This window comes from Pteronotus mesoamericanus, unplaced genomic scaffold (assembly GCF_021234165.1).
Source record: "Pteronotus mesoamericanus isolate MK-2021 breed Mesoamerican mustached bat unplaced genomic scaffold, CSHL_Meso_final contig_65, whole genome shotgun sequence".
NCBI classification, from domain to species: domain Eukaryota; kingdom Metazoa; phylum Chordata; class Mammalia; order Chiroptera; family Mormoopidae; genus Pteronotus; species Pteronotus mesoamericanus.
This window is the reverse complement of record NW_026555228.1, coordinates 5,150,949-5,173,260: the sequence shown is the minus strand read 5'-3', so window position 1 is coordinate 5,173,260 and position 22,312 is coordinate 5,150,949. Positions and strand designations below refer to the sequence as shown.

General features: G+C 43.6%; 1 protein-coding gene across 3 annotated transcripts; it reads left to right on the top strand.

Annotated features, from left to right (window-relative positions):
* The first annotated feature begins 655 nt into the window (after positions 1-655).
* On the top strand, positions 656-22,267 carry GEMIN8 (gem nuclear organelle associated protein 8). Of its 3 annotated transcripts, XM_054581076.1 has the most exons (5): positions 4,889-4,985; positions 8,299-8,344; positions 8,929-9,074; positions 9,222-9,397; positions 18,924-22,267. In XM_054581076.1, exons 1-5 carry the CDS (start codon positions 4,981-4,983, stop codon positions 19,178-19,180), a joined length of 630 nt encoding a protein of 209 aa, XP_054437051.1. In that variant the 5' UTR covers positions 4,889-4,980; the 3' UTR covers positions 19,181-22,267. The 3 variants fall into 3 exon arrangements, with proteins under 3 accessions (XP_054437050.1, XP_054437051.1, XP_054437049.1); XM_054581075.1 differs by lacking the exon at positions 4,889-4,985 and adding an exon at positions 656-837 and having other exon boundaries at positions 8,929-9,397; XM_054581074.1 differs by having other exon boundaries at positions 8,929-9,397.
* The last annotated feature ends 45 nt before the right edge of the window (positions 22,268-22,312 follow it).

Below are 22,312 nucleotides of genomic sequence, written 5' to 3'. Positions count from 1 at the left end.
AATTCTGCAATGAGCATCCAGTTCACATCTTTTTTCTTGGAATTCCCAGAAGTGAGAATTCTAAAACTAAAGCCCTCTTTTAAGGACTTGCCATATTTTACTAAGATACCCCAGACAAATATACCACTTAGACTTCGAGTGGTTTATACTTGGTTATTACTGAATCCTTTGCGATACTAACAGGGAAAGTATTGCTGATAATGATTGTGATGATAAAAATAATGTTAATAGGCACTATGTGTTTGCTGTAACGCTCCAGGCGCTGTGCACAAGGTATTATTCACAAGCTGAGGCTCGCGGAGGTTAATAAACTAAGCGCTAGATTAGCTCTCAAACTCAGATCTGGGTGGCTATTTCCAAAGCCTCGTCGTTTCCCTGAGCCAGGACCAGTCTCCCTTGAGAGAAGAGCGAAATGTCAAACGCAAAATAAGTACTACGGGGACCTGGGTAGTGCAGAAACGACCCTCTTCTTCTCTCCCCGCTAACCCGTCGGCACAGATACGGCCGACCGACCCGGGCGCTGGTCCGGGTCTAAATCCTAGTGGCGCGACCACGGCGCTGCACGGAACTCCTCTGCACCCAGCACCTGCCACCAGCGGTTCCCACTCTCAGCCCACAGGTGGACCCTCAACCTGCGCCCGCCCCACAGCCTGGTGAAGAACACTCCACGAACGTGGCGTCACCCAGGGCGCGGGCGGGACTTCCGGCGCGCAGTGCCTACCCAAATCGGAAGCTCACTTTTAGTCGCCCAGGCAACAGCTCCTCCCACTCACGACCCACAGGAAATAGGTCCCTGCTATCCCACCGCCCAGGATCGGCAAGCCACGCGCCCACGAGGTGACTCCGGGGGACGGCTGGGTTTTCTTTGGGAAGCGAAGGTGGAACCTGGAGGCCCCGGAGTCTGGAGGCCCCGAGAGCTGAGAGCTTGGCTGTCACGTTGTCGTAGTAATTATCTTCCCGCAGTTATTTGTGAGAGGGGACTCGTTCCAGTAGCTCTCAGCTCTGATGTGCATGAGACTCACTATATGACTTTTAAAATTCTGATTGCCAGGCCATCCCAGATCGATTAAATTCATATCTCCAGAAGTAGGGCCCAGGCATCTGTATTTCTATTAAAGCTCACCATGTGATTCTCATGTGCCAGTAACATTGTGTTAAGCTGGGGGCAGACTCATTCTTGAAGGAACGTCCGGGATATTGGTCCTTATACTCAAAAATTGCTGCTTTATTTTCCCTGGCGCTTTGCTCTCTGGGGGAAGTCAGGGGATTGGGTGGAAGTTGTCTGGAGAATATTTGCATCAGTGGTCTTTCATGCGCCTTGCCTGCGGAAGTGGAGAATGTCTTTGCCCTTTTTTCATCCGCAGTATTTGAATTGAGCCAGTAACCAACGAAGTACCTTTTAGCTTTGAAATCCAGAGTCCCTTAGTACAGACCAGTTGGTTCTGAACAATTTAATTTTTTTCGGGAATGATTTGTAAAGTTGTTTCACAGGCTAGGTTCTGTACTCAGCTGTCTTGCACCTGAATTCAGAACATTACTTGAAAGTTCAGACTAAAGATTAATAACACAAATAAGACTTCTGGGGTTATTTACTCTCAAAATACAATTTACAAGTATATAGCTTATAAAATTAACAGTCTCTTTGCGATGACAATGCGAACCGAAAACCGTATATTTTAAAAGATTTTTAGTAACTCCAGATAGGCATAACTGACGCAAGTTCACTGTAAGGCATGCAGATCCCCTATGAAAGCTCCTTACCCTGCTGGGGAAGTATATAAACTAAAGGTCCAGAGAGATTTTCATTCTAAAACTGTTTTACAGGTGGGGAAGGACTTGTTCTTAGGATCCACAGTTGAAAGTTGGGCTGAGATGAGAGGGAGAGGGGAAATGGAACAAGTAGGCTGGAGTAGAGACTGGAGGGTGCAAACTAGCAGAACTAGCAGAACTGCTGGAGCTACTGCCCCACAACAGCACAGAACAGTCACAAAAGTGAGCCAGTGAAGAAAGTACAACTATGGTTGATCAGATGAATTGAAAATATCTTTGAAAACGTTAACATATTCAAATGTCTGCTTTCTGAAAGGATTTGGAGCTTTATAATGTTTCAGTGACTAACTATTGAGGGAGTTTAGGAAGGGTAGCGTTAGGAGGAGAACGTGTTATCAGAAAATGACAATCCCAGCAGCATCCAAGAACAGGAAATATTAGCTACAATTTTTTATACTAGAAGGAAAATAGGAAATTTGAAAGAAATAGATTGCAGAATCCATGCCTACAGGTAACTGACTGAACACCCAAGTGGGGCATAATAAGTGCTGTATACATTCAGAGAAGAAAGATTGAACATGCAATTACCATGTATGTGTTTATAGAAGTAAAACTTGAAATAAGGCTCCTAACACCTACTGGTGGTCTTAACCACTTTAAACTAGTCATGAGTTTTGCTGGTAGGCTCTTAGCCTGTAATATCTGACTGGTCCGCCCTTATTCCTTTATGCTCACATGAGGTTTTACTGTATGAAGGGTAAACTTGCAGTGAAGAGATCTTATCTGTTTCCTTTTATGAGTTGTATTATTATTATGTCCTCAGTTACCCCTGTTTTCAGCTCTCCCATTGCCTCTTGGGTTCATGAATCAGAGGGCAACTTTGCTTTGGGGTATCCATATTTCACTTCTGATTCTGATATTAGCCACATAGGGATTCGGTGAACTTGTAAATAAATCCATTCACAAATCTAGCACTCTTGCTGACCAATTAAACAATGCCAGTCTCTGGCAGAATGTTCGTTTTGTTAAAAAAAAGAACTCACTACGTCCTTTCAGTCTCCTTCCCTATGCTATGCCTTCTTTGTGGCATTACTTATTGCAACACCCAGACAAGAGTAAACTGGGGCTTGAGGTTGAGGGAATAGGAAATAAAACTCCATTTGGGGGCTCCCTTGCCCATCAGTTTTAACAGTGGCTGGTAGAGACGGAAAGATGTGGGCTTACTGAACGCCGAAGCCCATGCACTTGCGGGAGGCCTGTGTCTGGAAGATGGAGCTTGGACTGCTGAGAGTGGAAGACCATTCAGACTTTAGCCACCTTTGATGTCCACGACACTAAGCAGGAACCATGCACAGCCACAGGAGAGAGCCCGTGAGGGCAGCAAGCCAGATGAACTTGCCAGCCTTACCATGTGGCTGGGGGTGGGGACAGGAAACAGTGCGCTCAAAAAGCCTCATTTTATTATTTCTCATGGTTGAGGAGGTTCCTACCATTGCATGTTGTTGAAAGACATCTACTCCAATAGGGTTATTGCTGCATAGACAGAGATTCCTTAGAACCGCACAACTCAGTTTATAGAATTCAGATTTCTCTCTGTACCTTTGCTTATTTTGAGTGATCTCCAGCAGAAACCCCTCTTCCCTCTACCTTGAAACTACTGAAGGCCTCATTAGATCCCTGAAATTATCCGGTTGGCTCAGAGAACCATATTGGGGGTGGGGGAAGCCTTATAGGAACCGGTCAACTTTCAGGGCTTTAACTGACTTTCAGGGCTTTAACCAGCATAACTTATTTAATGACTGACTTTTCATGTGTTTCTTTGCAAAAATCAAAGTAGGTGAGGTTTCATATATTTAATTTTCAGAATTCTAGTGGAAAAGAACGGTAGAGAGGAAAATCCGGTTCCAGGTTTATCATTTTTAGGTGTATTTGTGGTTTTATTTATCGGGTTGCTGTGATACACCCTAGATCCTATATTTATAAGACTATAAAAATGCAATAAATATGCAATGGAAAGAAGATATCCAATGCCACTACATTTCAACAAAGCCACATTACTTCTTTGGGAAATTTTTTTAATTGATGAAAATAGTCACAGTGTATCCATTGAAAACTACAAAGCTCTTGTCTGTTGTTATTCATGTATTTTTATGCATGTAAAACTGTATCTTCCAGGATAAGCAGATTCAAAGAAGAATGAGTACATTTTTTCAGAAAGGCTTTCTGGGAAGATACATTGTTGACGACTCAGAGGCAGTGTCTTGCCCCTGGGCCTCAGCAGCGTTCAGTGAATGACCTCAATGCTGTTTTTATTCCTTCCTTTTCTGCTGGTTGAGGACAGACGATGAATTCAGTCTCTGTACTTGCCGGGACTCAGCTGGGCAGTGACTATTCTGCCATTGTACTCACTGGGGAGAGCTGCCCGGTTGGTAGTGCTGTGGATCCGGGCCTGCCCTGACATTGCCAATATCTTTTCTTTCAGCTGCACCATCCCATTAGAAAAAAAACTTGCCGTTCAGTCCCCGAAGTGTGTCGTTAGAGTAGGAGACACTCCCAGGGAGGTGGGGAATGAAAGATAAAAGTGAAGACCAGTGAGAAGACATCAGAGTGTGCAGCGACCATAAGCTTTCTTTTCTTTGAGATGGTACTGGTATCTGTTGGTGGTGGTGCTATAATGTCTAGAATGTTTTTAAGGTTTGCCTTTCAGAAGCCCCGGTGGCTTATGAGGTCTTTAAACATTGTCTGTGGACAGAGTAACAAGCTTTAACAAGTTAACAGGACCCTTCCCTTGGGAGCTAACTGGTAAGGCCAGCAGGGAAGGATATAGATCCCTTCTTCCAATGATTAGACCCTGGGAACTCTCTCCCGTTTCCCCTCCTTGTAGGCAGTGCCAGTGCATTCTAAGCCCTGTTGATTGATACTATTTTGTGGGAGCTGGTCTTTTTTTCCCTTAAGTCTCTAAATGTCTATGTAGATCTTTAAGAAATGTTTCAATTTGTTTATTTAGTCATGGAGATCATTTTTTTGGGGTCCCAAATATGAGAAATTGGTCGTGAGATTGTTGTTGGTCATAATCTGTATTCTCTTGCTTCTACTCATTTTATTCTGTGTCTAAGTGTGAGAATCTGACATTGCTCCAGTGATTTCCAAGTGGAAAGTGAGAAGCAATTAGGATGCTTGGCATATTCAGAGCAGAGTTCATACATCTTAATGAGGTAGGCACATGCAATGGGTGGGCAGCTGATGGCCCCTTGCTTGTTTGTTGTACTGCGCAGGAGTTAAGAATGGTGTTTACATTTTTAAATGGTTGGTTGGGTTTCTTTTTTTGAATTAAAAAAAAAGAGTATGAAGAGTATGTGACAGAGACTGCATGTAGCTCTTAAGCCCAAAATATTTACTATTTGACCCTTTACAGAAAAAAAAAATTGCCAGTATAAAATACCAAGAGTAATACTGGAAATAGCAAGCTAATAATAATTATAAAGCTCTATGCAAGCTGGTATTCCTTTTGATGTGTTTTTTTCTATACTTGATCTTATTTGACTTCTCTTCTCTCTCTCTGATTTTTGAGAGATCAATTGACTAATTTGTCATTCATTCTCAGGAACCATTTTTAATTGACTATGGGATTTTAGGAATCTTTAAAAATGCTTAAAATGTAAAATGATATGATATGTACATTTTGGAATTTGAGAACTGGAAATAAAGCCAAGGATGAAATGAAGCATATTCAACATGAAACCCTGGGACTCCATACTTGCTGGAGGATGGCAGCAGATTTGATAGTAAATGTCCTAGTGTCCAAAACACTGCAGAAAGCATAACCAGATTAAAATTGAGGACAAAGTTGCCTGTATTCCATCATTCATATAAATCCATCTTCCCCTGATGGCCTGGGTCTTAGGAGAGGCTAGCACTTTAGCTGATTAATTGGTACACTTTATAAATAGTCAGCACACTGGGCTGAATCAGAGCTGCTTCTGCTTTAAATGCTGGAATTGGCTTTCTTCGGGCATCTCAGCTCATAGTCCTGGAGTCTTTCTTGCAGAAATGTTCAGTGTGCCTTGTGTGATCTCTAAGGCAGTGTAACATGGCAGCCCTTGTATCAAATTACTGGGCGAATTAAGGGCATAAATAAGTAATCTCTCCTCAAATTAGCACTCCCTCCGCCTTTTTAATCACAGCCATTGACATTGAGCAGCCTGGCGGGCATGATGGATTATACTGGAACTTCTTAAACAGTTGCCTACTTTATCATGTCTTCCTACACTCCTCACTCCGTGAAGTGGATCCTCGCACACGCCATCTCGTGCATTTGCAGAATATGGTACCACTGCTTTTAAAGCCAGGCTGGATTGTCCCAATTATAAATAAAGTCAGGATTTTCTGAGGTCCGCAGTAGTGTTCAATGACAATAAAGTTTATTACATATTTGAGGCTGTCAGACTTCCCAGTTTGGGGTCATTAATATTCACATTAATCTGGGTCTAAGTACGTTTTATAAGGCATAGAAGTCTGGATTCAAACTTTAATCTCCAGAAGACATGCAGATGTCTCCTCGACTTTTCTAATCGAATTTCTATACTCCTTGTTAATCTTCTAAAACAAATTTGATTAAGACACACATGGAGTTCACTTTAATGTCATTATGCACTGTAGGCTTTCAGCGATTCAGATATCAGTGCTGGATGAAGACTGGCGGGAGTGAATTTGCCACTTAAAGGCTGCACCTTACAGTTTAGCACTCAAGTGTGAGCTGATTTGTACCATAATTTCATTTTGTGTCCGTCTTCTCTGGGTGGTTAGCCCCTCAATTATATTGACTTTTATATTTCTTCAGTAGCCTGTAAAGCACACAGCAGCTAGCCAGGTTTTCAGATAACGGCTCGGGTTTTAAACCTTTAAATTATAGTTTAAAAGTAATGTGAACTGAATTTGCACTTACATTTTAACCGCATCTGTTAACTTTTTTCCAGTTTACATTCACTGCATGTGTGTGTGCTTCTGCATTTAGAACAGTGAACAGGAAGTGCAGGCTATGTGTAAGATAAATTTACAGAAGGTCATGTCAGCCCTCTTGGAAATACCCTATTTGAAAGTTTTCCATATATAAAAAGAATGCGAATGGTTCTCTTTTAGGTTAAATCTTAAAAGAAGTGGTCATTTTAACATCTCAGTTTTCCCATAGTACCCATAGCAAACCATCTGATCAAGATTATGAAATAAGTTTATTTCTTAAGACTTGGAGGTTTGTAAATGTTATCGTGCTAATAAGAGAAGTTAGGGACAATAGGACTCCTTCAGTGTCTGATTTCTAAAGTTTAAATCCTAACTAACTGCTCAGCAACACATGGTGTTAGTGGTTTCATCTCACAGGCGCTTCAATTCTCACGCATTTTAGAGTTATTTTTATTTCACTTTTTAAAGTAGATTCTGGCATAGGTATCATTTGAGCAGCTCTAAACTCCTGAACAGGAAGACAAAATATTAAAAGTCTGTTTGAAATAGGCTGTAAAAGGTGCAACCTGAACTTTACCTTTAGGTACTTCCTGTCCTATCAGTAAAGCACAGGCAGGCAGGGAGGCAGTGGGGGCAGAGCAAGGCTGGCAGGGAGAGGCCCTCTGCACGGTGACTTGGTGGAGAGTCCCCGTGGATCAGCCTCCCCGCTTGCGCAGGGGCAATGTGGTTAGACAGGAAGAGCACGGGGTCACACACTGGCTGAGAGGTGCTTGTCACCATCCACACCAAAATAAGGTCTATTGAGGGGACTTGGGAGACCTGTCTTGCAAGGGTGTCCAATCTGCAGCCCGTGAGCCACAAGCAGCCCGGGACAGCTGGGAATGTGGCCCAACACAAAATCGTAAATTTACTTAAAACATTATGAGGATTTTTTGTGTGTATGATTATGTGGCGCAATGTATTTAATATGTGGCCCAAGACAACTCTTCTTCTTCCAGTGTGGCCCAGAGATGCCAAAAGGTTGGACACCCCTGCCAGAGAGTCTTCTCTGAGTCCTAGGTCTAAGGCAAGACCCAACAAAGGTTTCCAGTGAGTTGGCAAGACGTAGTCCATTCAAGCCTTAGAGACATGCAAGTTTAATTTAAATAGGCATTGGCATGAGTTCAGGATTGGTAAATAAAATAATATAGTTGTCCATTTTTAGTTCATGCTCTATGTATTATTTTTTTATATCCATACTAACTACTATTTATATGTACTCCTGAAATGAATACAAAATAATAATGGAAGTAAACTGTAACTGAAAAATAAAAACAAAAAATAGGGAAACCAATACTTGAAAAATGGAGTGTCCTTTGAGCCATTTAATCACACCTGAGGGGCTCTGTCCTCTTCAGACCGCAAGGCCATGACCATGTGCCAGGCTCCCGTAGGGGCGTGTTGCGTGAAGACCAGGCACTGTACTGGGAAGAGGCGCCCTCTGAGGGGCTGCCTGGCAAACTACAAATACCCGCGAATCTCACACACCTGTGCTGACCAGCCGTTTGCACTGTGGTTGTTCTTTCCTAGTTTTCGGTGCCCCTTTGGACTTCCGCAATCAGAGATGGCAGCAGAGGTAAGATTTTTTTTTTTTTCACTTAGTCTTCAAAGTCTTGGTGTTCTCATTCCATGATGGAGAACAGCAAAGGAATACGTCAGAAATGGGAAGGAAAAGCACCACTGGGCGGGTTGCCCCACATCTTCTGTCCCTGGCACTGAGGAGCATTTGGGGACAGAGGGGCGTGTAGAAAACATCACATTCATGAGTCCATGTGCTTCTTGGCTTTCTAACCTGGAGCTAGTTGCTCAACTACAGTGGATAGAAACGGCCAAGGTGATAGATGTCCGGGCCTTATCTCTCCCAGCATCCTATCTAAAAATGATCATTATTAGCCTTTGTCCCACTTTTTAATGGCGATAGCCTTAAGCTAATTGTCCTGTGTGTACATCTTGTACCCATACAGCAAGTGTGCGCATACTCGGCGCCCATGGTGAGCATGGACCTGTCATAGCCTCTTCGGCCCAGCAGCATCCTACTGTAGAGTAGGTTTTAGTAGATACTCTGTCTGTAAACACATGTTGATAAGTTGATTAAACATTTGAGGATTTCTCTTGAGGATGACTTGTGGTATCTAGCCTATACCTCCCTTGATTTTATAGGCGACATCATCGGAAACTGAGGAGCCTTGGTCTTGTCATCCGGCATATGCAAGATACTGGCGTCATTATCACCAAGCAATGGCTTGGATGCGAAGCCACCAGAAGGCCTACCGGAAGGCCATGGAGTCTTACTTCCGGTCCCCATGGTACCTCACTCCCGAAGGGCTTCCCCAGGGCTCTTACGCTGAGGAGGGCAGATCTCCTCAGTCCTTCTGGGGTGGGCACTTGGCTTCCCAGGACACCCGCTGTGGTTATGCACATTCCGCACGTGCTGAGCAGCATCCTCCTGACAGCATGAGAGGGGCCCAAGCTTGGGCCACGGAGGAGGAAGAGGAGAGAGAGGAGGAAGAAGAGGAGGAGGAGGAGACCGACTCAGACGAGGGGGTGGAGTGCGACCTGAGCAACATGGAGATCACCGAGGAGCTCCGCCAGTACTTTGCAGAGACCGAGAGGCACAGGGAAGAGCGCCGTGAGTGCATGCTTCCTCTCCTTGCCCTGCATCCTGCAGCTTTCTCTTTCCTAAGCTACATCAAGTCATTTTCCAACTCCTCAGCTGAGTACAGATAATATTCCGTAGCCAATCCTAACCTTGGAAAAGCTGTGGTGATCTTGCACCTCAATTATATTAGTTTCCAGAGCTATTTTAATATAGAGTTTTTTTTTAAGTTCTAGAACAAAGCTCAACCTGACAGTATCTCTCACATTTATTGAATGTTACGAGACTATGCCAGGCGGAGAGTGTGTGTGTGCGCGCGTGTGTGTACACGTGTATACACACGTGTGTTCCCTAATGTACACAACAGTCCCTCAAAGTACGAAATGCATTTTACCAATGAGGAAAGTGAGCCTTCAGAAGGTTAGCTGGCCTGCTCCCATGGCATGCAACCAGTCATTTGCTGTTAGGGTTCCAACCAAAGTCTGCCTGACTCTGATTCCGGTGCTCCTTCCCCATGCAAACTTGGGGATTAGCTTCTGTCCCTACAGCAGCTAGGTTCCTAAAATCCTGTGGCCAATTCACAGATACACAGCTCTGAGCCTGCCCTGGTGCTCCGAGCTATCAGACCTTAAATGGTAAGCTCCCTCCCCTCAAAGCAGAGATGGGTGTGAACTTTAGCAGAATAACAAAATGCCTGGTGCTTAAAGTTTCCAGATGCGGGCATTGAGAGCGTCTGCCCTGGGGGCTGGAGCCTTGTGGGAATGCTCTTCTATCTTTAGTCACAAAGAAACAATTTCTTTCTTTCTCTTTCTGTCTCTCTCTGTCTCTCTCTCTCTCTCTCTCCCAGAATTAGAATTTCTTTTGTTGCTCTCCTTACTATTAAGATTATCAGACTGTTTACTTAAGTGTCTCTAACAGATATACACGTACCTGTTATTTTCTGTCTCTGATAACCAGTAGATTGTCTCGATATTGTTTGTGTTGAGTTCCAATGATATGCTAGTTTACCTGTAATTGTTAGTAAACAAAAACCTAGAAGCCTCGGAGGAGTTTCATTTCCACTGTCAGTGATCCATGTTTTCCTTGGGCTAGCATTTGTGGATGCCACAAGGTGCCCTTCAGTATCTTTGCCTGTCATTCTTCCTTCAAGTGAGGTTTTTTTTTTCACTTCCTTTCTTTTGATTAAACTGTTGACTTTTTTCACGTGCTTTAGAAAGTATACCCAAACAAGTATTTTGAAAACAGGACTTTATATTACACACAGAATACATTTCTTTCCTGGATCACCAGGAATGAAGTCGTGCTTCTTTCAAAATACATACAAAATAACTGTTAATCTGATGCATGAGGGAGAGCAGCCAGTGGTTCGTGTGCACATTTGGTTGGAGTGCTGTTTGTTACTTTTGAAAAAGAAAATATGATGGCGATAGGGCTTATTTCTGTTGTCCTTACCAGAAGCTGTTTTTCCCCCAAGAAACTGATAATTTGATAGTAACAGTTGTAGTTAAGGATAGGAGCAAACCGCAGTCGTAAAAAAGGCCATTTTCAGTTATCTGCTGATTTAAAATAAACCCGGTATTCAATGAAAATAGATATGAATGAAATAAACATAAAGTCATGAAATGTGTTCTTCCAGGGTGAGCGATTCCGTTACAGATATGGGTAAGAATATCTGTTTAAGTGCTAGGCATTTTGTTACTCTGTTTAGGTGCACACTGAGCTGTTCCCCCTCTTGCCTTTGTCAGAACCCTAGGTAGCTTTTAAAAAGTCATGAAAATTATCTCCTGTTTTGTGCCTGGCACTCAATATTATTTTGAATGAATGAGTGAAGTATTTCATTACTAATTATGAGCCTTACATCAGAGGTTTTCTAATCTTATCCCACAAAGTGCTAGCCTTGCTGTGGTTCTGTGAGACATTTTACAAAGTGAGTTGGGCTTGAAATACTTTATAAACTTGTTGACCCTCATATTTTGGTTGGTAGTGCTCCTAAGTCTTCTTAACTTACTTCAAGGCTCAGATGGCACTGTTCCCATCACTGTTACAGCTTGAGTTGGGTCCCTTAAAAAAGATATATTGGAGCCCTAACCCCTACCCTCCAGGCCTCAGGATGTGGCCTTATTTGGAGATAGGGTCTTTAGAGAGGTAATCAAGTTAAAATGAGGCCATTAGGATGGACCCTGATCCAGTGGGACTGGTGTCCTCATAAAAGGGACTTTGGACACAGACATACCCGGGGAGAATGCCACGTGAAGACTGGCGTTCTGCTGCCAGGAGCCAAGGAACTACCAGAAGCTAGGAGGGGGCCCCGAACAGGCCCTTCCCTAGCAGCTCCCCTGCCCGGGCGGCGCGGCCCTGCCGACCCTTGATCTTGGACTTCTGGCCTCCCGAACTGTGAGACCATGCATGTCTGTTGTTCTAAGCCATCTATTTTTTGTCACTCTGTCACGGTGGCCCTAGGAAGCTAATACACTCACCCTGCAAGAGTTGTCTTATGGTGGGACATAAAGTGAACTGGAAAGGTGTTATTGCCTCTGTGAGGAAAATGTGGTGTGTATTTGTCTTACTGTAATCTAGATAGTAAACCAACAGAAAGGGGAATTTTATGGAAACCATTACAACCTTCATCCTTAACCTCACTCCCCAGTATTTACATTATTAACAGTAACATTATACAGAGGCAACTGTGGCAGAACCACTTACTAGCCAGAGGTTCTTACCCATTTGTGGGCCACCTTCCCTAACCTTTCTGTGCCTCAGTCTCCTCAGTGTGAAATGGCGATTCTAACTGATGCAGTGGCAATTCTGAAGGTTAAAAGAGATAATGGAAGGAAAGTAAAAGTAGTGCTTGGTACAAAGTCAGTGCCCAAGAATCATTAGTTGTTATGGTCAGTTGCTTATAAGTCCTCCTTTATCATGGACTATGCACCATAAACTGGTTTTACTCTGACAACTGTTTGTCCTGATCAGTGCTTGATTCAGATTCTGTACCTTTTGGATAAAGATGTTCTGTGACTTCAAGAAAAGTCACGTATTTCTGCTCTAGGCAGCACTTAAACACTAAATTGATCTAAATATTTAATATTGAAATATTTAAAGCATAAAAGAATTAAATGTTGAGGTCTGTCAAATTTAGTGATTGAGTTCTGTTTCTAGGACATTCTTGCTTCACAGAACTTGATATAGTAAAATACCTGGGCGGGAAGAATGAACCCACTTCTACATTACTAATCACAGCACTGAACAAATCAAGCTTCCACTTCTTTGTGCTTTTTAAAATGTGTAGTCCTAGCAAAATTCAAAACTACTTGTCTCCGCCACGCTTCTGTGCCCAGCAGTTAGTCCTGAAAGCATTATGAAGTCCCTGGGAGATTGACAAGTGTCTGGTGAGGCTGAGAACAGGCTGCAGTGCCAGAATCTTACTGCTAAAGACCTGGTCTCCATTAGAAGTGGCTGCCAGGGCTTGGCCTGCACCCCCAATAACAAACCAATGCGCAGTGGTTCACCAGCATGATTTTTTTCGCCAGCGCTTTCGGTGGTATATGGGATGAATATGTGTTCCTTTGAGCAGTAATGAATGATGGAATTCAGATGTAAGTAATTTGAATGCCTGGGATGTTTTCCAATCCGTTGCCTTTACTAGAAATGTTCGTGGAGGTTTAGTTCCATACACAGTGGGGAAATGCTTAATAAAGAGATGAGGTACCTGAGTAGTGTGAATACTTGGTTAAAGCTGTTTTTGTTCTGCTCTTTGAACCACTAGAAGCTACTTCCTCAGTAAGGGCAAATTCAGCTTTGAATATGAATCATTTAGAGAACACAGAATTTTATAAAATGTTACTAGCAAAGGAAAAACTGAGCTAAACTTGATTTAGCTTTTCATCATCTGAATCTTATTTAATGTTTTCTTGTGATGAAATCCTTCGGATTAGATGGCATGGTCTTGCTTGTGATTTCTACTCTTCCATATACTCTAATTTAACATCTTTCAGTGATAACAAAACATTAAGGAAGATAAAGCCCTTTTGTGCAGTGGGAACAAGCATGCTTTTGATTATGTTCTATCATCATTTCCTCATGAGATGTTTCCATTATTTAAAACTTCAGTGGTAACATGACTTATGGGAAAATATGCAGTTGTGACGTTTTAAAGGTCAGCTGTGTTTTCACCTACTTCTTAGGAAACATCTTTATTGTCATGTTAAAAAAAAAACATTTTTTAGGCATAAAGAAGCATCGGCTGGGTCTGCAAGTTTATTGTCCTAATTTTTAGAGGGGAAAGTGGATGCATGTTATCATTCCCAATAGAAAAGAAGGCCCCCCCAAAAAACAAGCACTGCTACTGTTGCATTGGGTTTCAGCCAGTCAGATATATATCATGTGTTTTGGGGCCAGATGTGGGGTCGAAAGAGGGACATGTTCACAAAGAGCAAACCCAGATGGGAAGAGGAGATTGATTTAAAATGATACCTAGAAGAGCCATCTGTGGTGTGATCCATGGTTACTTCTGCAAATGTGGGGTAGAGCCAATGAGCTTGGTGGACAGGGGAGGAGCTCCAGGGCTAGTTGTAGAGAAATGGAATATGCCCTAGGCTTTGAGGGGTGGGATCGATTGGGAATGAGAGAGAAAGAAAGGGGATAAGTCCACCCCCATGTGGCACTCAAAGTACTGTTCTTACCAAAGGGCCCAGATGTGTTTTTCTTACATTGGCTGGGAGGCCTCTGCTCCATTGTGTCATGTCTACCTGAGGAGGGACGTTTAGACTCTTGTCAGTTTGCTGGAACCCCATCTATTTGGTTCTCCTTCAGTCCCCCTGTACGGAAAACCTAGAGGGTATAGAGAAGGTTACGGCCCAGTATTTAGTGAGTCATTTTGGTTTAGTCCATGACATTCCAATGTGGAATCACACTGATTGAGCATAATTCGGCCATGTGTGCGTTTCATCGAGTCCAGATGTTGAGACATGCCTAAAGCCAGTCAGTGAGAGGAAATGTGTGAAAGGCTGCAGAAAAGCAGAAGGGAGGGACAGAAATGCACTTTTCTTCTACAAATGGAAATGGGGGTTGTCCAGTGGCTTACATTTGTCACGGAGTGAGGGATGTGGGGTGGGGAAGAAGAGCTACCAGACATGGCTCCGGGTCTGCACCTGAGTTCCGAGTGTGTTACTGACAAGTCAGAAACGAGGCATTCGGGATACAGACGAAGCTGTGCTTTCACTCCGTTGTGCGAAGATCATTAATGCCAGCAATGTAGCAGTGAATATAATCAGAAAGACATGCAAATGCTGGAAAAACAACATTCTTTAACACTCATTTGTCTTAGTGCTTCATCCTCCAAAACGGTCTGCCTATAGGCTAATTATCTGTGGAATACTGAAAGCATGTTTCCCTGCTATGCGAGGTTCTCTAGAGTCCCAGTCACTTCCCTTGGCTTTTTTCTTCTTTTATGGACTCCAAGTCTCTACTGGTAACATCATGTAAAGCTATAGACTGAGGCAAAAATATCAATGTACTATGTCCCGAACCCAGATGAATCCACTAGAGTTTCTTCTTAACAGTATAATACGGACCGTTTTCCGTGCGCCAACCCTGTCTGCATGGCAGCCCTGTAACAAATCGCCACCAGCTGGATGGCTTAGAACCGCAGGAATTTACTCTCGCAGTCTTGGAGCCCAGAAGTGCACAGTCAGGCTGTTGGCAGGACCACACTTCCTCCCCAGGCTCTGGGGCTTTGTTTCTTCCAGCCTCTCCTGGCTCCTGGTGTTTCTTGGCTTGTGGCAGCATAGTTCCAATCCCTGCCTCTGGGTTTGCATGGTTTTCGCCCTGTGACTCTAGGTGTCCTTCTCTGTCTCCCATAAGGCCGCGCTCCTTGGATAGGGTCCACCCTCCTCCAGTGTGATCTCATCTCCATCCTTCCCCTCATTGCATCTGCAAAGAGACCCTACTTCCAAATAAGGTCACAGTCAGAGGTTCCGGGTAGATGTGAATTTTTGGAGGACACCAGTCAACCCACTACAACTCTGTTTTAAAGTTGGACTCTAAAAGGATTATGATGTGTATTCGAACAAATTCCCATGACCAAATATCCTGCAAGAACAGAGCTCTTGATAAGGTCGAGTCCCACAGCTATTTCAGTACAAATGACCCGCTTCTCCATGACCATGCACCCGTTCAGCTATGTCTGAGGTGTGAGGGTCCCCTCCTCTGCGTCAGTCAGCTGACTGTCTGTCGGGCTGGATGAGCCCTCGCCATGTTTTGATATGAAGAAAAACTGCCAGTGACTGCAAATCCTTCCTTTCAGCGGGAGGAAGGAAGCAGGAAATAGAAAACAAGTAAGTGGGTGCCTTCAGAGAAATCTCTTCCATGCTAAGGCTTGCTTGGTCCCTGAGGTCAGCACACACCAAAGTACTGTCAGCCAGTCTGAGGGTATTTGGTTTTAAGCTGGCTGGCTTCCAACTCTGTAGTCTAGCCTTAGAACATTTTTTTTAATTGTGTGAGTAAATGCAGGTGAAGAGAGTCAAGTGGAAGGGAACAAGATCAGACGCCAACTCACCGGGGCCCTCCCCTGCCTGCTCCCCCAGCCTCTCCACCATGGGGGCTCTGAGGAAGCCAGCGAAGGGGACCTTCAAGCACCTTTTGTGATTTGAGCATCTGTTTCTCTGTCCCTGGGTTGTCGTCATTTTTCTTTAACAGCATCTGGAAGAAACAGAGCTGTTTACCAAAAAAAAAAAAAAAAAAAAAAAAAAAGCATGGCCTTGGTCCACACTTTCTCTCAACCGTCATTTCCTGAGCACCTGCTTTGTGTCAGGCATTGTGTCCTCCTGGGGCTGGGGATAGGGGTGAATATAGGTGACAGGGCCCCTCCCCCATGGGGGGCTCCTGCAGCCCTTCTACTAGCCAGCCTTTCAGTGCAAGGCACAGGCGTCCTGCCCCTTAGATCTATGTTTTAGGACAAGCGTCCACCCTGTGGGAAACCTGGAAACCTCCAAACCTCTTGCAGGCAGGGAAGGGACAGGGTTGGGCCTTACATTTTCATGAGGAAGGCTGGATGGGAAGGAGATATGAGCAGAGAACACAGCAGAGGGCTGTGTCTTTTATTCTTCCACTGTGTGAACTTTGTTAAGAACTAAAATCCAGTGATGGCAACCCATGAGCCCATGCCGAGCAAGAGCTTGGAAAATTGCACAGGCCTCATGGACTGGCAGCAGAGGTTGCTTTGTATTAACAGGGTTTGACCTACAATGTCAACAATGAGAGACGATGTCTCTTGACAGAGAATGATGACACAAATTTAATATGGGTAAGATAGTTTTTGTCAGAAGAGTGGCCAAAAGAAGCATAATTATAACCATGTTAAATTATCAGGAAAAGAAAAATGAAGATGCAAAAGTAAAAAGGTCTTAGTCACATATCCTAACGGCAGAGAGCAACACTGAGATAGCGAAGATTCCACTGTGTATTCAAACTTCGAAACTCAGAGACTCCGATTTAGACAGGAAGTTGAACATCTGTTGGGTCACTAAATCTGTCAGGAAGGCTGATGATGGTCTTGGGAGAAACTTGAGATTGAAAGGACTGTGGTCGGGGGACCTCTGTCCTCTAGATGCAGAGGCTCTGAGGCCCTGGCGGCCCCACGCGTGGGATCGCATCCTGCGGGCCAACAGCAAGGCTCTTGTAGATGGGGCCCTGTTGTCCCTGGCTAATGTGGCAGTGCCAGGCCTTCAGAGGAGTAGTCCTTGAGGGATGGGGTGGGGAACAGAATGTAAATACCCAGGAGGACTGAACAGCTTACATCCTGATGTTTCAAACTTGTCAGAAAAACCAAAAATGAGAAACAAATGCTTGTTGAGCTCCCATTCATTTGCATGTTAGGTTAGTATTTTGGTTGAGGTCTGCATTTCACAGTAAGTCAATTATATCTTTTCCATGGATAAGGTAACAGTGATATGGTATTTATTTTGACAATCATTTGGCATATCCATGTATTGCTTCCTTGTGTGAAAATGAACTGCAGATGTGCTAAGACAGAAATGGCCACATACATTTTTAACAATCTTTCCAAGTTGACAAAACTCCTTCCCTCCAACTCCAAGGTGTCATTTATAAAGAACAGGATTTATGAGAGTGACTATGCATAAATAACATAAATAACTTTCTGTTCACACTTGATTCACTCACTTTTGTAGTCCCTTCCATACTAAGCTTTCTTGCTGCTGCTTTCTTCTTAACAAGGAAAGAATGATTTATATTGTTGTTTTATCCCTTACAACCATCTTCACTCCTTACTTAGTAGCATTTCTCTTGGTAGCAATAGCAGCTATAGATGTATACATTCTACTATCAATTTCTCTGTTCTTGACAGTAGCTTACAAACATCTATGTATTAGATTAAGCTAAATTTTACTTTCTGCAGCATTGTTTTGCTGATATTTTTTAAAGCCAATTTTTTTCTACATGACATTTAAAAATTTTTTTCTACTTACGGATTTTAGAGAGAGAGGGAGAGAGAGAAACATCGATTTGTTGTTCCACCTATTTATGTGCTCATTGGTGACTTACATGTGCCCTGACCGTGGGTCGAACCCACAAACTTGGCATATCAGGATGATGCTCCAACCAACTGAGATACCCTGCCAGGGCAATTTTCCTGATATTTTTATGTTGTTTTTATTTACATGAAAGTTATATTAGTACTTGTTATAATAAAAAGGGGAGAGGATAATAAATTGAATAAAGACTTCTTGCTATACTAGAATCCATTTAAATGAGTAGAACTGAACACATGTAGCAATAGCACTTGAAATGGAGCCCAAGTTCACCTGTGAAGTGGAAAGTCAGATCCCATAGTGAGGATGTTGACACCATGTTACAAGTTTAAGTAGCAGGAAGGTTAGACATCAGAGGTTCCCCTTCCATTTGCACAATTGCCCTTGCTTAGCCCTTTTCCCTTCGGCAAGTGTTGAATCGCTTGACCTCGCGTTGCCTGGTACGGTTTGTTTTGCACGCGTGGAGAGATCATCGGCCATCGTGGCCATTCTCTGTTGCCAGCACTTGCCCCTTCTGGACCACCTAAAATCACTCCCCCGCACCACCACCTCATTTGTGGTTGGAAGTGCTACTTATTTCAACACTGGCCTTTCCAGGAAGTGCCGCGTTTCCCTGCCAGCCTGGTTTAGCGTTGAAAACCCAGTGAGCTCCCCCAGCCCTTCCTCGGAAGGCAGGCTACGGGCTGGCATGTGCGTGAGGGGAAGAACCCAGGTGGTGTCGTTTTCTCCTGTATTTTCAGGGGTCCTTCCAGAGATTTGATACTTCGGGGTGGCATGTTTGCTTGTAGCCTTTGGCTGTTTCTCTCAATGTATAGCCCCCTAATAAGTGAACAGTGAGCTTCATAACTAAGTAGATAAGAAGAGGCAGGCTGTGCCTTAGAATCTAGAGAGCATCTCAGCTGGCACAGCTGGGTCTGGCCTCACAGTTTGAGAGGGGAAAAGCTAAGGAGGCTTGGCCACATGTCGGGCAGCCATGGAATTCACCCCAGTTGACTGTGTTGGCTTGTTCTCAGGGCGGCAGCAACAGCTGGATGAGGAGCGCCTGGAGGACTATGTGAATGCCGACCATGACCTGTACTACAAGACATGCCGCTCCGTGGAACCCCCGTCCGAGAGGCCAGGCGAGCGGCGCCAGGCCGAGATGAAGCGCCTGTATGGGGACAGTGCTGCCAAGATCCAGGCCATGGAGGCTGCTGTGCAGCTGAGCTTTAACAAGCACTTCGACCGAAAGCGGCCCAAATACTGGCCGGTCATTCCACTGAAGTTCTGAGCCCTGGGCCCCAGGCCCCCTTCCACTGGGATTCGCTCCTTCTTCTGCTTCTGTGCATTTTCTTGGGGAAAGGGGACTTTATACTGAGAAATTAGTATGCTCACCAAAGTGCCAGGGGCCTGGCATGGGGGTGATATAATGTCAGGCATTTTTCAGCATCAGAGCCTGTACTGTTGTCAACCTGAGAGATTTTCTTTTGCCATAAAATGATCATTCCATATGCATTACACTTTCAGTTCGTTGAAGTTCTCATTTAGAGATACTGCTGGGGTTTTTTTTCTTTTGGTCTTTTTCTACTTTCTTCTATATTGAACCCAACTGAACTAGGCAGATGCCTTAAATGTGTCAGATTGGTGTTCTGCTGGCACTCCGTTAGCCCCTTGACAACGACCCAAAGGCGTAGCCAAACGATGGTCACTTCTCTCCCACACAAAAGTCAGCATGCATATTCTGCAAAGAGCCAGAGAGTTCATATCTTTGGCTTTTCAGAACACGCGGTCTGTGTCATGACTAGTCAGTTCTGCCCTTGCAGCCTGAAAGCAGCCATAGATGATAAGTAAACAAGTGGGTATGGCTGTGTTCCGATAAAACTTTATTTATAAAAACAGGCCGTGGGCCAGATTTGGCTTATGGCCAGTAGTTCGTGGACCCCTGCTCTAATGGATGAAACGACCTGTCTGACATTGTTCTTGTCATCTCTCTACAGAGCTTGAATGTCACACAGAACTGAGCAAAGAACAGTAATTCCCAAACCTGCTCCCCTCTGCAGTCTCTGTTGTCGAACAGGTATAATTGAACTCTTACTTTGTATAGCAAATATTATTTTGAAAGAGAATGCATTTCTGAGAATGAAAATTTGAAGATTGATGGAACAGTCCATTTTAAAAAGCCAGCTGCCTTTTAAATAAGTTATTACGGTGTGTTGCCAGGGTGAGCCTTGTTGACCTGAGAAGATTAGCACATCCATCAAAGGTTGGTAGAAAGATTTAGTATTGACATGTTTTTCCCTGAGAACACTTAGCTCCACATTTCAGCCCCTGCCCTGTGACAAATGCATTACTTTCATCAGCCTTAGGTGCTTGTTTTTCCAAGCTCTTGTTTTATTACTGGAGTTGCAATTTGAGCTTGGGTATTGCAGACCAAAATCAGTATTAATTTCCCCTGAGGTGACACATGACTAAAATTTCAAGTCTTTAGTAGTTCTCTCTCTCTGTCTCTTTTTTTTTTTAAATTTTAAACTCATATACCTCAGTAGAAAATAGATGCAACCCAGGCACAAATACAAACTAACCGTATTTGCAGCCGGTTCTTAGCTATTTGAGAGCAAAATGTTTCTCTTTACAAAGAACTCTCCTACCTTTCCCCCGAAGAAACCACCATGCCAGTGCCCACCCTCTGGCTCTGTGGCTGTGGACTTTGAGTTGCTTTCACCTCTCAGTGCTCTGCATTCCTCACTCTTCCAGTGGGTCTTAATAATTCCCCCACATGGGGTTCTTGGGAGGACCGCATTGAGTTAGTGCCTATAAAACACAGTGTTGGCTACACGGTAAATACTCAGTACATGTTGACACTTATTTATTCCCTGTCTTTAAAAATTGCCAAAGAGAACCAGTAGAAATCCTGGGTATGAGCCTTCTTCCAACTATGGAGAAATGTTCCCCTGTCAGCTTTTCAGAGGGATGCATAGGCTTCTTAACGTCTCATTCCCACCTGCCCTTCTTCCCAAATGCCTCATGGATAAAGTGTGACCAGGAGGACCTATGACTTGTTCACTCATTTATTCAGCAAATACTTGAGTCCTTCCAGGTAGCTAAACCATAGCCTCTGCCCTCAGGAGATTTGCATTCTAGGAAGGGCAGACAGGTGTGTAAAGATAGCAATTGCATTTGTGCACTAAAATTGAGAAACCTGCATGCAAATGATTCATATGCGCCAGCTCCAGAATAGTGGGTAGTTCTGAGCAGGGAAGGTATTGGAGTGCCATTTAAAAGGGCTTTTTCTGTCTCTAATGTTTATTGTATTTCTCACTTCATTTCTAGGGTTAACTGCTTCATGAAATGTTTATCCAATGTTTATATAGGGCTTACTGTGGGCCACATACTGTTCTAATTACTTTTCAAATATTAATTTCTCTAGCAATCAACCTATGACAAATCTATGAAGTAGCTATTATAGGTACACAACTGTTTTCCAAGCCATGAGGTCAGGCGTGTTTCAGAATTCAGATACTGTCATATTTTCTTTTCCATTCAGGTCAAGTTTTGTCATCAGACCCTTACAGTTAAGCCAAGTTTGGCTGCCAAACAAATTATTTTTAACAAACTATAGAAATGATCCCAGAAAGTATAGCCTTTGAATGAATTATTTTTAAAAACCAACAATAACAAAAAACAACTTCTAGTTTCCAGAGCTTTGGAGATTTCAGAAAAAGGGCAAAAGAATATTCTTATTTTTGTAGATGAGAAACCTGAAGGACAGAGAAATTAACCAACTGAACCAGGTTCACTTTCAGTGGTGGAAGTGGGTATCAAACCCAGATATTCTGACTCCTAAACTCCCCACCATTTGCTGCTTTGCCCTGCTGACCTCAGCCTCTACAACTACACTGTCAGTACATGTAAGACACACTGTTCCCAAGCATCTCGGAGAATCTGGAGCCACTTACAGCCTTCAGCAAGATTCTAGTACATTCCATGCTGGAGCATGGGGTTAGGTTCTAGTCGTAGCTCTCTTTGAGAATGTCTGACTCTGGATAATGCATTTGTACTTTTTGAATGAATTTAAGAGCTGAGGCTACAGCAACAAGAAGAAGAGGGATACACTTGAGATATTGAGGAAATAGACATTCCATGGCTTAGTGATTTGGGGCAGGTAAGAAGAAGTCTAGGATGGTAAGTTTCTGTCTTGGATGGTGGTTCTAGTCATTGATGTAAAGAAAACAATGAAAAACCAGTTTGGGAAGAAGGATAATGAATTCTATTTGGGACACAGCGAGTATGAAAGGCTCACAGGACATCTAGTGACATCCTGTCAGCCATTGACTATTTGGGTTTGGAACTCGGTGGAGAGGGTCTGCATGCATAACCCATAGACAGACAACAGTGGCGGTGGCCAGAGGGAAGGGGGGTTGGG

What these genes read in the sequence shown, in the direction of transcription:
- GEMIN8 (XM_054581074.1), top strand. An exon ending in AATCAGAGATGGCAGCAGAG is followed by an intron (nt 8,345 to 8,928) that starts GTAAGATTTTTT and finishes TTGATTTTATAG; the next exon opens with GCGACATCATCGGAAACTGA. An exon ending in GAGGCACAGGGAAGAGCGCC is followed by an intron (nt 9,398 to 18,923) that starts GTGAGTGCATGC and finishes GCTTGTTCTCAG; the next exon opens with GGCGGCAGCAACAGCTGGAT.